At 43.1% G+C, this 18,153-nt stretch overlaps 2 protein-coding genes across 3 annotated transcripts in view; both read left to right on the forward strand.

Moving 5' to 3' along the window:
• Positions 1-9,484, forward strand: part of LOC144084621 (ankyrin-3-like) — a 62,147-nt gene extending 52,663 nt beyond the window's left edge. Inside the window, exons 37-46 of one of the 2 annotated variants that reach the window (XM_077613219.1) lie at positions 66-140; positions 253-384; positions 504-647; positions 2,710-3,883; positions 3,946-4,108; positions 4,314-4,394; positions 5,389-5,472; positions 5,580-5,681; positions 6,001-6,102; positions 7,644-9,484. In XM_077613219.1, coding sequence (XP_077469345.1) covers positions 66-140; positions 253-384; positions 504-647; positions 2,710-3,883; positions 3,946-4,108; positions 4,314-4,394; positions 5,389-5,472; positions 5,580-5,681; positions 6,001-6,072 — 2,027 coding nt within the window. In that variant the 3' untranslated portion in view covers positions 6,073-6,102; positions 7,644-9,484. Of the gene's footprint in view, positions 1-65; positions 141-252; positions 385-503; positions 659-2,709; positions 3,884-3,945; positions 4,109-4,313; positions 4,395-5,388; positions 5,473-5,579; positions 5,682-6,000; positions 6,103-7,643 lie in introns of those variants that run through there. The other variant, XM_077613218.1, reaches the window with a different exon arrangement.
• Positions 9,485-9,907: 423 nt separating this feature from the next.
• On the forward strand, positions 9,908-18,049 carry LOC144084585 (coiled-coil domain-containing protein 6-like). Its single transcript, XM_077613164.1, has 9 exons — positions 9,908-10,243; positions 12,098-12,247; positions 13,596-13,724; positions 14,610-14,713; positions 14,785-14,945; positions 15,337-15,493; positions 15,920-16,020; positions 16,522-16,643; positions 16,879-18,049. The coding sequence occupies exons 1-9, from the start codon at positions 9,989-9,991 to the stop codon at positions 17,077-17,079; spliced, it is 1,380 nt and encodes a 459-aa protein (XP_077469290.1). The 5' UTR covers positions 9,908-9,988; the 3' UTR covers positions 17,080-18,049.
• Positions 18,050-18,153: the final 104 nt, after the last annotated feature.

Genomic DNA, 18,153 nt, shown 5'->3' on the forward strand with positions numbered 1-18,153 from the left:
TCTCTTAATAGAAGAGAACAGGAATGGACAAAATGTTAACGAGTCACTGTCCTCTGTCTCTACAGGTCCCCAAAGTCCTTGTGAGAGGACAGATTTGCGTATGGCCATTGTAGCGGATCACCTGGGACTCAGCTGGACAGGTGAGCGAATGGCGGTATAATTAGGATTGAATATTTGGACTACTTACTTGCAAGTGCCCTACGACCGTTATGAATGGCATTTTTGAGGTTTACTTTGCATTTCTTGTCACAGAGCTGGCTCGGGAGATGAATTTCACAGTAGACGAGATCAACCAGATAAGATTGGAGAATCCTAACTCATTGACGGCACAGAGTTTCATGCTATTAAAGAAGTGGGTCAGCCGGGAAGGAAAAAATGCCACAAGTGAGACTTTTTGTCAGTCAAGTCATACATTCTACCCACTTTCAGTCTTCGCAATGTTTTTATGACAGTATTTTCAAATGTATTTGTCAGATTGTTTGACATCATTTCATTTTTCACAGCGGATTCCTTGACTGCAGTCCTGACCAAAGTCAATCGGACGGATATTGTGACTTTACTGGAGGGCCCAATTTTTGACTATGGTAACATTTCCGGCACGAGATGTTTTGCTGATGATCATGCGGTTTTCCGGGATCAGGCTGATGGTAAAGTTTAGCTCTGATTAGCTGACCTATTACCTCTTCCTGCTATCATGTAGTTTCTTGCTGTTGTTTGGAATGCACCACATTGCATGGATCGTGTCTAGCGCCGATTCCAATTTGTAGAGATTGTAGTCAAAGATTAGATTGAAATTGTGTTTGGACAACTGCTTCATTGTAATATTACTTCAATTATTGTCAGAAGTTTTTCAGAGCATAAAACAATTTATTGCCTAGACCAAAACTGAACACGTCGCTACAGTGTACCAGTTGTCGCAAACAGACAATCGGGCAAATTCTATTTGAAGTGCATGCTTTGAGTTACTATGATCTTTTTGTTTTGCCTTATTTGACTTCATTGTAGCTTCCATGACTCTGTGTAAGAAAATTGCACAGTGTAGTTCTCCTAGAGTTCCTCCAGTTCCTCTGAGCCTTCCTTGGATAGATGAGAGTTGCGCTTCTTCTCTTCCTGCCTCCCATCACCTCCTCCTCAACGCCACCCACTGCTGATAACAGCTCTTAAGCATTTAAGAGTAACTACACATTACTAATAGCCATCCCTCTGCAAAAGTCCCCCCACATATTCACTTCCTGTTTTCTTTGAATTCATCACTGACGTTATTTTCCCCTTCTTTCTTGTTTGACTTTTCTTATCCATCCACTCTAAGTATGTGTAATTATTCCATTAATTCCAAGCAGTCCTCCCTTCATTCTGCATACAAGCCCCTCCATCTCATCCCCTCCTCTCACACCGAGAGCATTGACCCCAAGGCGCTCTCCTAGCTACGAGTTTTCTATTTTGTTAAAAGACTTGGCACCCCCACGGCGACTGGAAAAGCATTTTACCTTTGCACAGCCGCCTCCCAACTTCCCCCACGCTCATTCCCCGCTTGCGGACCCACGGCAGTCCCCTTCTTTTCCTTTCTCACCACATCCATCCTCCCCGGTGCCCCTCATCACTTCACCAGCACCTTCATTTGTACCGTCCTCACCCCCAACCTCTCCTTCTCAAACAGAACCTGCACCTGTGGAATTTTTCCAAAGCACCCCAGAACTCAGTTTCGATGCTACCGCCCTCCCCCTCTCCGAACCCACCGTCCTCACCCTGGTGCCGCCCCCCATACAGGAACATGCTATGACATCCATTTGTTTGCCTTCGGTGACCGCCTCCCCGAGTGATTTGGCTTGTACTTCTCGCCCAGTTTCCCCTCTCTCCTTGCCTGCCGTCTCTCCCTGCGGGTCCCGCTGCCCAAGTCCAAGTCCTCTATCCCCGCCTCTCCGCTCTCTGCACCAATGCCACGCATGCCCTTGCGCTTGTCCACCTCCCATTTGTACCCGCATCGACCCTACCTCACTGGAAATATTCTTGTAGCATAATTTATATTAGTGGTTCTCAAACTTGTTATCTGCAAAATAATTGGCCATGTCAGAATTGTGCAACAATTAGACATACATACATTATAGGATAATTGAGCATGTAAATGTGACCACACTTTGTACAAAGTCCTTATTTATTTATTTTTTTAGTTCAAAAATTATATTTTGGCGAGAATATAGTTACACATTTATATATTTTTTTAATGTTAAAGCCATAATAGTGATAGAATAAATTTGTATTTTTTATTTACTTGTTCACATTTTCCAGATATATACATTAGAATATAACACGTTACCTCGACAAAATTCTGTTCTTATGTCGATCCCTTCTTAGTTTCATTTACCAAAAAATGACAACCATAAAAATTATTTTTGTAACTGGGTAGTTAGGGGTAGTTCCATTAAAAATGATGTTACGATTATACATCACAGCATTCTGTCAACTATAGCTCAGATGAGAATATAACTTATCTTGCATGTTGGGATCATTTTCCCCATCAAAAACTCCTGAGATTCACTTGATTTACCTTCAACATTGATTCCATCCATGGTGTTGCATAATTCTTTCTATCAAAGTTCCCACTTAAGTCTCTGTGCCATTGTCCATGCTGTAGAATATGAGTACATGTGTTTTTGCTGTTTTCAGTTCTTAGCATGCTTTGGTGTACATTTCTCATCATGTCCCCCACAGATTATCAGAGCATTCTAGCCGAGTTGCATTCCCCCGCCGCACTGCACTCCGACCCACATTTCCTGGTTCCCGAACTTCCCGTCACCCCCAACCCTTCCCCTCTCCACCACCAATATCACCATTATCCACAACCTGCCTCTCCATTCACAAGCGCCTCCCAGCCTCAGTCCCCGCTCTGGAGTCCAGAAATCAAGCCCGGAATCCCACCTGGAAGTCTCCCCAGACCCTGTCAGCTTGCCCTGTCCCTGTCTTCTTTTGCCCTTCCCGACTCCGTCCCACCTAAGGTGCAAAAGCCCCACATCGCCCTGAATGACCGGCTGCTTTTGAGCGAGGAGGAAGACCGATTTTATCAAGAAATGGAACTCAGCCGGAAACCCAAGTCCCGCGCTGTCCCGGCAACGTGCGAGTTAGACATCAGCATGGCCTACTCCACGTCATCTTCTTCTGTCTCCTCCGCATCATCAGTCACCCCTTCGACACCTGACAGAGCACAAACGGAGAACACGCAGATCGGCGGAAGTGAGAGGGAGTCGTCAAAAGAAAAGGGCAAGGTTGAGGAAACAGACACGGTAGAGGCGAACATATTTGTGGGAAGGTGGGTAGAGCGGGACTTGATTCAAAATGTCAAAAGAAAATGCGAGATGGTGACAAAAGATAGGTGTCAGCTGGAGCTGGAAAAAGAAGAAGAGGCGGGACGGCAGATTAAGGCTGCTTTTGACAAAGCGGGTATTGATGAAACACTCGTGTTACAACAAGTAGAAAAGACGAGTGAAGAAAAGGTCCTCTGTGATGAGGCGGTACGGCATTGTGAGACAAACCAGGACAAATCTGGAAGCAACTTGACCGTTCAGGAATGGGCTGAGGCTCTTTGGGAATATCCGCCCGGTGGGGTTGGATCTAATGAAGAGGAGGATGGAGGAGGAAATAACCGTATCCCAGAGGAGGCTTTTGCGGAGCAACTTGAAGAAGTGAAGACGGTTGAAGGCTCAGAGGAAAAGGAGGAGAGCCAGGAGACCGACACTGCGGCAAGAGATCTGGAGATTCTCGCTTCTCCAATTGAATGGGCAGAAAAAGACCTGTGCTCGCTTTCAGGTTGGCAGGGCGACTCCGCCAGCGTCGACGTGGAGCCACCGACGCCAGGCCGAAGCTCTGATCTGCTGGAAGGGCAAGAAAGGTAGAAAGCAAAATCCTTTAACTTCTCCGAAACGTGGATTCTAATGCGGAGTCTCCCAACAGCCATCAGAACGCAAGCGACGCTGTCACGTCCTCGTCCAGAGACGAATCAGGAAGGTTCCGGCAGAATGGCAACAACGTAAGAACCTCGCTTCAAGGTAGCTCACCGGAGTCTGTCAATGGCAGGAAAGAAGAAGGAACGCTGGTGTCCGAGAAAAAAGTCCAGGTACTTCTTACAAACCTATTTTCAAGAACCAACCAAATCATCATAAGCCTTTGCATAAAAATATGAACCAGATCCTTCAGCAAGGGTTACCAATGGATCCAAATTGTTTGTGTTACACCAACAGAGGCGTGACTAACCACTTTTTCTTCTCCTGGTATCCCGATTTTAAGTTTATGTCACCATATTTAAATAATACCTCTTCCAGCAGCATGTTAGTGTAGATTCCGGTTCGGAGGAAGAACAAACCATCACCACAAGGATCTTCCGACGCCGCCTCGTTTTAAAGGTTGGGTTGGTCTGAGTTTGCCGTATTTGTTTTGTCTGCTTTTATTTGCTTCTTCTTCAGGTGTGGGTGCATGAAATAGAAAGAAAATGATTTTATTTGCATTCCTGAGATTCGCCTGGTGTTTCTCGGTCAATGCAGTAATTGTAAAGTATTTGTACTGTTGCATTTCTGAGCCGCTTATCCTCTCAAGGATTGCGGGGGTGCCGGAGCCGAGCCCCGCCACCAGCGAGCGCTGAATGGGTTGCCACCCTATTGCAAATTAACAGCACATGTTGAATTCCAATATACCGAATTCCGTAAAGTATTCCTTGAGTTGATAGTGGGACTTTAAGGCAGTGTTTCCCACCCACTTGAAATTGCAAATAGTCATACAATGTAATATTCAGAGAGAGAAAAATCATATTAATATAACTAGAAGGTTAAAATAAAAATATGATGAACGTGAAATTAAAGATTGCACGTACTATTACAAGATTCAAATTTTGTAACAGTCATTTTGTTGCTTATTTTTCAGAAGTTGCTTTCTAGGGCATCAACTTTTGGCGACGTAAAGTCTGAGCACTTTTTTTTGCGTAGTATTAGGAGATTTAAGTCATATTTGGGGAAAAGTCACAAAGTTTTCCGATTAAAAACATACATCACTTATTTTTGCATCACTCGAACCAAAAGTTTTTCAGGGTCCGCAGACATTAGGTCAGTGTGAAAAATTATGTGATTCCTGCCGATAAAACTTGGATCAGAATGACTATTGTTATTATGAACGACATAGTTTTAAATTAAACGATTTTGAGATTTTTTCAATGCAAAGTGTGCCGCAGCTCAAGAAAAGGTTGGGAAACACTGCTTTAAAAATTGCTGTGATTTGAAATAAAAAAAATTGAGAGGAATTTTCTATCTTATCACACTGGTGTGGTGCTCTCTTTGTCCTTTTGCTGTGGATATGGCCCGTTTGCTATCATCTGTCTAATGACGTTAAATCATAGAACATTCACAGGGCGAGGAAGCCAAAAACATATCGGGCGACTCCGTGACCGAGGAACATTACTTGGATCAAGACGGTAACCTCGTCAGTAGAAAAGTAATGTCCACATTTCCCTTTCTCGATTCATTCAGTTCCACGAAGAGAAGCCACGTGTGAAAGCATCAGTTTTATTCTTTTTTTGTTGTTGTTGACACACGGAGCAGGTCATCCGAAAGGTAATCCGACGGCTCTATAGCTCCACGGACAACCTCAGGTCCCACGGGCACCTTCAGAAAAGTCCCATCCCGCAGCAGGGCAAATCTGAGGTTTGAAGAGATACGCATTTTGGGGAAAAGTCTTGATGGCATGCACCCATTCTAAATGGAGATGTCGGTGCTTTGGTGGTTTCAGTGGTTTTTGAGTGTGGAGTGATGTGGGTGTGTTTTAACGATGCTTTCTTTTATTTTTTACTCTTCTTAACTTCACTTTGTTCCTCAATCCAGGTGTTGGCTTCTAAATGTACGTGACTAACATTGGATGGTTTCAGATCACTTGGGTTGGATTGGTGTTGATTTTCTCTTTGGGGTTAGAGTTTAGTGGTTAAAAATTCCTAGTTTGATTCCCGTCTCTGCTTGCGTTTTGCAGAAAGAAGGAGCGTCGAGGAATAGCAGGCGGACGGACGAAAGGAAACCTGGAGATAAAAAGTTTCACTCATAGGAACGGAAGGTTGTTTGTTCTCTCTACCAGGTACAGATGCATCATATTTCTCACTATTTATGCACATAAAACTATTTTAGTCACAGATTAGACTGTATAAAATATATACCACTTATTCAAATTAACTAAAATACCCTCTCCGAATTGAGTTTACATAACTGCTAAGAGTGTGCGGTGTTACAATTTTTTTTAACTGTCCTTCCCTGATATATTTTTATTTACACCCAAGTTTATTGCATTCATTGAAATTTAAAATTAGTATTTTCTTAAATCTAACTTTTTACTGCAATTTGGTATGATGTGACAGAAAAAAATGGATTCTGTATATTGTTTTTATTCAATTTTGGTGAATTGAATCAGGAATAGCTATTTGAAAGGAGGTGTTTGTTCATGTTCTGACACAACCTGTGATCATCTGACACAGTGTCTACTAAAGTCAGAGTCAACAAGAGAAAGCATGTTTTCCCCCAAAAGGCAAAGTAAACATATTTGCTCTTGTCTGTGCCAACGGCTTAGTGATGTCTGAGTCTGCTCTTTCTTTGGCAGCATTTTTTTTAAAGGGAGTTTTTTGTGTCAGTCTCAATGGGCGTTGGTGACGAAGCGCTGATGGGCAATATTTAACTCCTGCGCCTCTATTTGTTTTGTCCACCAAATCCCTGCCTCGAAGCGGCGTGTCACTTCCAAAAAGCCACTGTTATCCCACCGGCCTCACTGTTAAGCCCCTCTGTTCGTCCATATGCCGCGTAATCGACGCACGGTTCCTTCTGTACTGAAGAGAAATTATATAGTCAATGTTAAGTCAAACACACCCACAGAACAGCAGGTGATACCATGATGCTGTAACAGGAACTGCTGTTCAGGACTGCAATTTTTTAAAATCTCAATTTACCGTCTAGTTAATAAAACAAATCAAGTGGATATATTTAGCTAAATTTTCTAAATGTAAAACAGAACTTAGATGTCTTAAAGTCCCACTTTCACAAGTTTTCAGACACTACATAATGAATAAATCTTGTCAGAGTATTCAAAATGAATTAACAAGTCTCAGACAGATCCATAACTTTTTAATATTAGATTAGATTAGATTAACTTTTATTCATCCCGTGCTCTGGAAAGGACAATTTAGTGTTCAACAAGTCTACCGTGCATGTTTTGGGGGTACTCGGACGTTTGGTCGCCGGATGTTTGGTCGCCAGACGTTTGGTCGCCAGACGTTTGGTCGCCGGTCGTTTGGTCGCCCGGACGTTTGACAACATGACAGAGAGCTTACTGTTGAAACCAGCTCTCAAAATTATATTCATGAGAGAGAGTTTAATATCTAAATATCTACAGTTGAAACCAGCTCTCAAAATTATATTCACCCGGGCGACCAAACGTCCGGGCGACCAAACATCCGGCGACCAAACATCCGGCGACCAAACATCCGGCAACCAAACGTCCGGTCACGTGTTTTTGGGTTTGTGGAAGGAAAGCGGAGTACCCGGAGAAAACCCACAAAGAAAAGAAAAAACCACAATACATTATTTGGTTGTAAAAGGACTGATTGGAATGTTATGCTTTGTGTGTTACAGCCATATGGAATGATATTCCACGTTCTGGGAACAGGGGCTATTTGAGGGCTGAGGTTTTTCCACTTGAGTCCAGGAAGCATCCAATTCAAGCTTCACGTGATGAAGTGTCCAAACCCCCTTTTTGAGCCGACAAGGCATCAGCTTTGATGAAATCCCCTCACTCCTGTCAATCAAAGGGCCTCAGGGGCCAAGCGCTCAGACGCGGGGACCCACCGCCAGGATTCCGCTTCCTGTTTTTTGGGTGCGAAAACTGCTGATGGAATCCCTACATGCGTGTTGCTAGGGCTTTCAGGGGGGAGGGGCCTCTTTCAATCACATCCACATTTGTAGGCGTAACTGTTGACCAAAGGAAATATGAAGAAGACACAATACAACACCACAGCAATCTCATGGTACGTCAGCCAATTTCAACACGTTTAACACTGGCCTTATCGTTTTTTTCTTCTTCAACGCACTGTTTTCCAGGATGTTCACCGTTTGGGGACTTTTTTCTTCCTTTTTTAAAGAAAAAAAAAACTTTTTTCTGTATATAGAGTCAGAATGTGTACAATTCTTAATACGTAATATGCTACGGGTCGGGTGGGCTTGGGTTATAGTGGAGCGTGGGAACCTTTCAAGTGCTTTGGTAATCCAATGAAGCAATTCCACTTTTCAAAGATTTGCGTGTAACACAGGTTCTTGTAAAAAAAAAATAAAAAAATACAAATAAAAAAATATAGAATATAGGAGACTTAGTAGAGCAGGTATAACGTTTGTACACAGACTGGTTTGATTTTAACTTGAGGACGTTTCCAGAAAATCAGTGTTGGGTCAATCGCAAAGTGGGATTTAATCCCGCAGCCTTTCAAGAGTATTTTCACGCATGCTGTTCACATTATTTTAAGTACAATTTTTACAAATTTGCAAAAGCACTGTATTAAAAAAAGCCCTTTTATCTGTGTACATGTATGACCCGATGTTTGTCAATTGTTTTATATTTTAAAATGTACAATGACAGCGTTGAAGCGTTTAGAATTTTGCGAGTGTGTGTGTGTGTGTGTGTGTGTGTTAAAGTGGAGGGGCAGTTTGAGAGCAGAATAATCTGGAATGTACTGTATGCGCTCGTAGGCTGGCTTGCTGTACAACACTGTAACCGTATATCATCGTGACTCATTGGCTATAAGGTGTAAGTCCGTACACTGTTTAGACTGTGTCGTCTCACAAATGCTTTGTGCTATCAAATGACAAGAAAACGGGGGGCATTTATTCATTTGAAACTCCACTCGCATCCAGAGATTATTTTGACAGTAGCTAAAAATAACATTCAAAAAACAGGATGGCCAGCACAAGTCGTTATTTAAGCATCCCAAAAATTGGTTTGACTTGACGCTGTGTGGTATTTAGACAGGATAACTTGTTTAAGCAGTGTCCCATTAGAACTGTTTTCATTATTTATGTGTTGGTTTTCATTAGATTAAGTGTTCAATATCGGTATGCTGACGCCAAGGCTGTGGACATTAAAATTATGTGACTTTTTTTTTTCTTTTCTGGTGGAGTTGGCTCACGTCTCCTTACTCCGCTCAAAGTCTATCAGGGGCTCGATGATCCTTTGCTCTGGCTGAACTATATGTAGATTTTCTTTCATATGTGTTTTCACCCGAATGGATTTTTTGATGTTCAATTCTTACTAACAGAGTGAAGCCATTGAAATGTAATAATAATTCTAGCACTTTGGTTATCTGAGGTCTTTTAGAGGCGATAGCAGCAGCGAGGACACCGCAAATGTTTCTGATGTCTTTCAAGAAAAAAAAAATCTGCCTAAAAAAAAAGACAAAAATAAAAATGCATTGTTTTGCAATACACTTTCCCTTGTGGTCTGTTTTTGTCCTTATGTGGTGATATATTGACATGAACTCACTTCACAGAACAAGATTCCTACAGAATGTTTAAAAAACAATATTTGGACCTCAGAAAGGCTCACACTTATACTTGCAGTTAATTTAAAGTGTTCAAATAGCCTACCAGGTATGTTTTTTTAATCTACCATACATTATATATACTATTTTATTTATATTAACACTCATGTCTTATGGCCACATGGCTCGAGCCTCTGTTATTTTAAAGTCTTATTTTGCCCTGTTTGATCCCATTTTGTAATCTTTTCTTATCAGTTTTACATAAATATTACAAATGTTGCCTTTATGACGCGATGAAGTCAGGGAGTTTAACTGGACTCGCCGCGCTTCCGGAGACTACCACGTGAGGGCGCTGTCGGCACCCCAGCAAGGTGACAGGCGTAGGGGCAGAATCCAAGCGTCTTCTTCTCCTCGCCTCTCCTCTGCTCTCCTCCTCTCCCCACAGTCGACATGGCGGACAGCGCGAGCGAGAGTGACACCGACGGCGCGGGCAGCAGCTCGGCCACCCCGATGTCGACCTGCCCCTCTAACTCGGGCAAGCCGAGCATCGTGATCTCTCAGTTTCGTCTGGAGGAGCTCACCAACCGGTTGGCCTCGCTGCAGCAGGAGAACAAAGTTCTGAAAATCGAGCTGGAGACGTTCAAACTCAAGTGCAAAGCCCTGCAGGAGGAGAATCGGGACCTGCGCAAAGCTAGCGTCACTATTGTGAGTAGCATTAGCCGCTTAGCTCGCGGACGATCTTACATGACAGTCATGCAGTGGCGTTGCCTTTTTGTCATTTTTACCCTTGTGCACTGATATTTTATTGCATCCTAAATTAAGAGATTCCAAGTGTAATGCGTGTCACGTGCGTTTGTATGTTTTTATCCTCATCGTGCGTTAGCCAATTGGCCATGTTGCTAGGCTAACATAGCGTGCGTGCTAACGTCTACGGTGGCTTGGCCGGCTACAGGCAGCCACTTTGCCTTTGTTTTCTTGCTTTATTTTCCCCCATCAGCTAATCTCTGCTAACCTTAACCCGATGGCTAAGGTATGCAAACAGGCTTTGATAGCTCAATAAGTCACAGGGCAAGGGGGCTTATGATCATAAAGTATTTCTTTCACATGAAACAGCGTTATCAGGCAAATCTGGAGAAAACGATACCAGTGGTCCAAATATAACTCATCAAAACCGAAATACATTAAAATAGCGATCGGAAATTAGAATCGACTTTTTGTTGTTGAATCAGTTGTATAAACTAGCAAACTCATTTTTATTGGCTCAGTATGTTATCATCACATTGAATTAACCTTCAGTAGTGTTTTGACCAACAAGCCAGACATCATAGCAAAAAGTACAGACAGCCATTTAGCAATGACCATTTGTGCATTAATGTTCAACAGTATACACAAAAGATTAGTGCAGTAATTTTGATATAACAATTGTGCAAATGCTGCTTTTCTTGTGCAATACAAAGTGACAAGTGTGGTCATGATTATGCAATATTTTTGTGTGGAAACAATGGGAAGTGTCTGAAGTCCCCAAGTATTTTGAGGTCAATATGGTAATATTGTCAAAACAGACGTGCAAAATGCTGGCATTGTGCCACTATGGAATCATAAAGTCAACCGTCAAACGGAAGAAGCCGTTGCAATATCAATAGATAAGCCTAAAAAGTCAAGTACATGCTGCATTGGTGAAGTGGGTAACTGATGCCATGCCTGGGCAGGCTGTGTAGAGGCCAAACTTGGCCCAGCTAAGCCGAGAGTGAGGCTCATGTTTCGGCTCAGTCGCCTCTCTCCTGCCCGTGGTAAGGTTCAGCTTGGGTGTCTCCTGAGTCTTGGTGCTCACATTTAATCGTATGGTCATTAATTTCCCTGCTGTGCTGTGTATCAACATGCTGAAATGTTAGCCGCCTCTCTCCTGTACGAGCCTCCCATTACTGCAATAACTCAGGGACCATTAGGGGAAATTCTGTTTCCGTTTTGGATGCCAGTGGAAAAACTCTAGTGAATCACCATCTTGCCATTTACATTTTTGGCCACCATTCCCTTAACCGACCGACTCCACCCTACAAAAGCAACCACTTTGACTGGTTTGGGACTGCTTGTTTGACGGGTGATTTTTCCATATCTGACTCATTGGTTTTGCAGTTCTCTCTGCTTGTGTGGTGTTTCATTAGTACATTTCCAAATTTCTTTTTGCCCTCAAGGGGTTGGAATATATCATGGCAAGTGTTAAGAGAAATGAACGTGTGTCTTATCTTGAATCAGTCTAAATGTGAACCAAGATGTGATGTGCATACCGTAGGATATTTGCAAGTGCAGTGCAACATACGCGCAGAGATCAGGTGTAGCCTATCAAAGAGACCTTGAGGCCATCGAATATCAGTCAACCTTGGCTATTTGCTAAGGGAATAAGACCAGCCACAAATAGCAGAACCTTGCCAACAGTAGACCCTGAATGTTTAGCATTGCTTGTATTCACAGATGGGTTGAAACAAAAATGATGAAATATGGCATTGGCAATGTAAATTCAGTCTTTATGAACTAAACATTCGGTGTGGTTGTGTCCGGCAGCAAGCCCGAGCAGAACAAGAGGAAGAGTTCATCAGCAACACCTTGTTTAAGAAGATCCAAGCCCTCCAGAAAGAGAAGGAGACCCTGGCTGTCAACTATGAAAAAGAGGAAGAGTTTCTCACCAATGAGCTCTCCAGGAAACTCATGCAAGTGAGTATTTGCATAATTGAATTGCATGTAGCTGGTGCTGAAGTTTGTTATAATTAAGAATCCGTCTTGACATGTCCGTTCAAAAGGCCGTGCTAAACTTTATTTTTTGAACTGCCTTCATCCAATATTTAGTTTAGTGCGCAATCCTACAAGACATGTATATTCATAATTTGGCCATATTGGTTACTCATCGTCCCTTTTACGTTTAGAACGGTGAGCTTTTTGCCCCCTTTTTTAACAGCAAGAGAATGTTTTTCCAAAAATGCAAAGTCTAATGTTGACTCGCTTCGACAGAAGTCCTTTCCCTGTTCACTTTCTGAAATTCTAAACCGCTTTGATGCTATTTCATATGGGACAAGGTAAAACGCTACAGATAATGACTGCATAATAAGGGTTAAATGTATTACAAGCAACTTTATTTCACAGGGCCAGATTGTTTTTAAATTCCAACCCATCTGATATTGGCAGGTGTCCTCCGATGTGTTGTGGAGTTACCGTGAAAGACTATTGTTTGAGGCCAATGATGCAGATTGTGCACACACAACCCCGCATGATGGTTGTCGTCAGTTTTAGACGCTGTCATTCTGACATTGGGCTTGGGCTTTTTGCCAAAACCAAGCGGCAGCCATTTTGAGCACCATTGTGCCCACTGCACCACTGTGCAGATCCACTTTCAACCTATGCAGCTTAATGCTGACCGCGTTACGATCCAATAGGTCACAATTATATTTCCTTAGTTGTCATCAGGAAACAATCGCAACCAAATAGAAGCAACGACTTGGCCGTACTAGAGCTGCAGGTTTGTTTTCAAAACTGTGTCACTTGAACCAAGATATCGGTTGTCTGGGTCATCTTAGTTTATAACGGCAGGCTCAAAACAGCTTGCGTATTATCAGCTGTATTTAAAGTTTTGTTAATGGGCTCACAATGACATTACGGATTCTCAAAAACTCTCCGGTGACTGTCCTCCCATCTGTCGGTTATTTGGTAGAACGCTGTCTTCTGTCATTTCTCTGCCACACTCAGACATTCTGAGTCGCCTCGCCCATCGTTTTCCATAAATACTTGTGCGGTTTTCCTAGTGATGAGTAATTGTTCATATAATCTGTCATCCTTGGTTGTCTGGTTTTTCTGCCAAATGTGGTGACTGGTTACCATGGTTGCCACATCAGCCATTTTGCATAATCAACTCCATCTTGTTTTGTTACCCATTTAGGGAATGTGGTAATCTTTTACTCTCTCGTTTTCAAATAGTTGAAGAGTGATTGCTCATTGTCCTTCGACCCTTTGTGTTCCTCTGCTCACCCGCTTCTCTGACGTTCCATTTTTATTTATTTTTTCTTCTCAGCTGCAGCACGAGAAGGCCGAACTGGAGCAGCACCTGGAGCAAGAGCAGGAGTTCCAAGTCAATAAGCTGATGAAGAAGATCAAAAAGATGGAGAATGAGACCATCTCCAAGCAATTGACTTTGGAGCAGGTACTTAGCTTGTGGGTGGAGTTAAGCATTCAGTGTTGTTTGTATTTGCAGTTAGGGGGTTTCCCGAACACAATGTCTGTGAATCATTTCCAGATTAAATTTGCACCTCAGAGTTTATTTTATCAGGTCAATTATTTTTTTCCCCCATCACTCATGACTCTTGTTTCTGGGGGAAGCTTTCGTAATCTGCTAACTTCCCAAAAACAAAAGTTGAAGTAACTGGAAAAGCTCGTGTTACACAATTGTTTTCTCGAAAGAACAAATCTGTTTGCAAGATGGATTTTTTTTTCACGCCGGATAAATTAAAAATCATGTTTACTTTTTTAATAGAAGAAAATAACAAAACAGAACAAGAGCGTTGAAAATAACAATATTGCTAGTCCACAATGTGATTGTTATTGTTTTTATCGGCCACATAACAGACTCTATAATTGACTTTTTTGCTTTGATACCTCAGAGACATTTCCACAAACACCCACAATGGACTTTTTCCCAGTAATGTGAGTGACGCCACACGTCGTTTATAGCAGATGACCATTACAGCACACAACTCTCAAAACCATATTCAGCCACAGTCGTCAGTTCCGTGAGACGAAACTGAGAGGCAGAATGATTCCACATTAAGACTGACATTAAGAACAAATCGTATTAGAAAACTTATGACACAGCTTTTCCGTGATGCCGATCAGTTCTCCTTGTTACTTCATCTTGTGGCGAATGCTTGAATAAATGTAACTAGTTGGCAAATGTTTAATAGGCTTGGTTGGTTTTTTTATGGGTGTGGACTCATTTAATCACACAGAAAAAGTTATCAGGACTTGGACCTTGAATGCGCCATACACCTTTCTAAATGTTTTCGTTTTTTTCCCCCCCTCACTCCTCCAGTTGAGGCGTGAGAAGATCGACCTCGAAAACACATTAGAGCAAGAACAAGAAGCCCTCGTCAACAGACTGTGGAAGCGAATGGACAAACTGGAGGCGGAGAAAAGGTGCGTGCCTGTATGTTGAAATGCGAAAAATAAATAAATATTAATGCAACATCTAACATTTTATTCACCAGGATCTTACAGGAGAAGCTGGACCAGCCCGTGTCAGCCCCTCCTTCCCCGCGGGACGTCTCTATGGAAATTGACTCCCCCGAGAACATGATGCGGCATATCCGTTTTCTGAAGAACGAGGTGGAAAGGCTTAAGAAAAGCCTGCGAACCACCGAGCTGCAGCGTAAGTGGTCTTTGCAACCCGTCACGCCAAACTATCACGAAACTAAGAGTCGCCATCCTGGCTCGTGCTGTAAACGATAGCTTGATCAAATGAGGACAACTGCCTAAAAATCACCAAATCCATCCCTTATGTCTATACAACACCTGTCATTCTGATGACTGTTTGAGTTTTTAAGTAAATAGTCAAGTTTAATGAAAGATGTGTGATTAACATGAATCTTGTTGTGGTTCTTGTTGTTGGCCACTTGGGGGAGTGCTTAGCCTAACCTTAAGTAGAAAGAACTACTGACAGAAATTGAAATTTTAGTTGGCTTTACTATTAGGGGACCCACTCTTAATTTTCTCTCGATGAGTGTGCCCTGTCATAATTAGTGTTGTTTTTGCCAACGCAGACACAGAGAAGCGTGCCCAGTACATCGAGGAGGAGCGACATATGAGGGAGGAGAACGTCAGGCTACAGAGAAAGCTGCAGAGGGAGATGGAGCGTCGGGAGGCACTGTGCAGACAGTTGTCAGAGAGCGAGTCCAGCTTGGAGATGGACGACGAGCGGTACGTGCCCAAATGAGTGTTTTGAATGCAGTCCACGGTACAAATTAAGTTGGTGAGACCAACCGCTAGCGTTTGGAGGCCACATGCCAAGCTGGTATAACGATCCCAGAATATCCGTTTCCCCCGAGTAACCACAGTCGGGGTTATCGGTACAAAAATGGACAGATTTTGAGTCCCAAATAGATATATAACATATAAACTAATACTGATCAACAACACATTTGTAAATAACATTTGTTGCTCAATGAGTGTTTACCATTCCATTAACTTGATATCATTTTTGACTCATTAGCATTAATAACAAAATTGTTCTATTATGTAACAGTATGTTTTCCCCCATAAAACCTCGCCCTTATACAGAGAATCAATATGGAAGGTCTTCTGTTACACACTAACACCCATTTTTGTTATGTATTGCTTTATCAGGTACTTCAACGAGATGTCCGCACAGGGCCTGAGAGCAAGGACGGTGTCCAGCCCCATCCCGTACTCCCCCTCCCCTAGTTCCAGCCGCCCCATATCCCCAGGTATGTGCCTGCTGACATGGCCACTGTCTACGCGGTCAGAGGGCATTGAATGAGTAACATGTTGTCAAGGAGAAAGCACTTCATTGGAAGTACAAAAACAACAACTGGCAATAACACTTCCAAATTAACATCATAAAGTCACTTACGTAACATCAGAGTTTATGATTACTATATCATTATTTAATCAAGTCTTGCTGACCTACAGTTTGATGTTTGAACTCATCTTTGGACCGGAAGAAAGAAGTATAAATATTTGATTTCTCGGCAATTAAAGTCGAACGTATCTGTCAGGAGTTTCCTAGCACATCAAATATCAGACCTGGCTAACGGTCTTGAAAGCAACACTAATACAAATACAATGTTGCGCAGAGGCTTCCGTCTTAAGTAGTATTTTCTATGCTTTCCACCCTTGCAATTTGTAAATTGTAAAACTAAACCCCTGGTGTTCACCGCAGGATTTGATGTATAAAACCATTGGACACGTATTTCCTCCAACCGCAGGTCTCTCGTACGGCAGCCACGCCGTCGGCTTCACCCCACCGGCCACTCTGTCCAGAGCCGCCATCTCTCACTACAACACCCCCGCGCTGCACGTCCACGGAAGCACCTCCCACTCTGTAGCGGTGAGTCAAAAGATGGCTGCCCCATCTGGACTACATTTTTGGGGATTCTTTTTGTTTCAAACTAACTCTTTCTTCTTTGGTGAAGTCATTTCCTCACCAGCCAAACCATTTAAATATGCAACAAGAGTGCTATTATTATACAAACATTGGATTTAAGTTTTTTTTTTTCTTTAAATACATGGGTATAAAACTAGCACAACTTAAAATAATGTTTTTTTTCATGGCTCTCCGACAGAGGCCCTCGCCAAGGAGAAGCACCAGCCCCGACAAATTCAAACGTCCGACGCCCCCGCCGTCCCCCAACACACACTCAGGGGCCCTGCAGGCTCAGCCTCCGCTGCCCCCGCCCGCTCAGCCCATGGTCCAGTCCATGTCCTCCCCGGCGGCCATGTCGCAGCAAGCCGCCGGAGCGCAGCCTCCTCCCTCACAGCCTTAACGCCGCTCGCACGCGCACACACACACGACACAACGTCTCCGTGTCTGGGCGCGCGAGGGCGCCCGCCGAATGCTACGACGCCAAAACCGCAGCAGCTTCCATCATTAACAAGCTCTGGGAGAAAGCGCTCAGAAGCAGCTTACTAAGTTTTAAAGAGGAGAGAAGCGACGCAGATCGGCGCCCGCCAAAAGCCACGCGCCAGCGTTCCCTATTCGCTCTTAAACGGAATGGATGTACAGAAAAATTGTCGCTTCTGGGAATCGTAGGCCAATCATTTGTGTTCTGCCCTCCTGTCGTGTACACGTTTTGTCTTTTCTTTGCTTCGGAACGCTAGCTGGTTGGAATTGTTGTTGTGGCGCTTTTCAGATAGCACAAACGGCACGGAGCTTCACGGCGGCTTTTTCCTCGTTGTTTCGTTTTGCGATTAATGGATGTTCGGGTCAGCTGATGGATGTACGGCCGTTTCTGAGGAGGCGATCGAGATTTTTTGCGCCATCGCATTCGTGCCCACCCCCCACACCTGATCTCTCTTTCTTCTGTTCGGCGCTATTGTCCCCCCCCTCACATTTAGCAAGCCCGACTGAGAGTTGTCACGAGAGACCGCCCCGGGGTCTTTGTCAAAAACCCGTTCAACGCCGAATGTGTCACCGGTATTTTTGTTCACGCAGCCATTCTCCAGTCACAACGTAAATATGTGGGAGTCCCATCGGAGGATGCACATAAAAACCACAGATAAATGTCACCTTTTAAGGTGTTAACTGATGTAGTCTGAGGTGTTATTAGTCACGTACTCTTTGCTCTTCTCTGGTGTGTTTCTCAACGCTTATCAGATAATGGGGGGGGAAAAAAAGTATAAACAAACAAGACATTGTGTTCTATACACTAAATATACATACTGCTAAAAGCATTCTCAATGAATGGTACTGTCAAACTAAATTTCTATGTATGATTAAAAGCTCTTGAGATGAAACGATGTGGCTTCAATTTGTGGGAAGCTTTGAGTGACACAAACATTTGGAGTTTTGTAGACAATTTATTCGATTTGTGGAGAGAATAGACGACGTGTAACGGAGA

The sequence above is a fragment of the Stigmatopora argus genome, chromosome 11, assembly GCF_051989625.1.
Source record: "Stigmatopora argus isolate UIUO_Sarg chromosome 11, RoL_Sarg_1.0, whole genome shotgun sequence".
Lineage (NCBI taxonomy): Eukaryota > Metazoa > Chordata > Actinopteri > Syngnathiformes > Syngnathidae > Stigmatopora > Stigmatopora argus.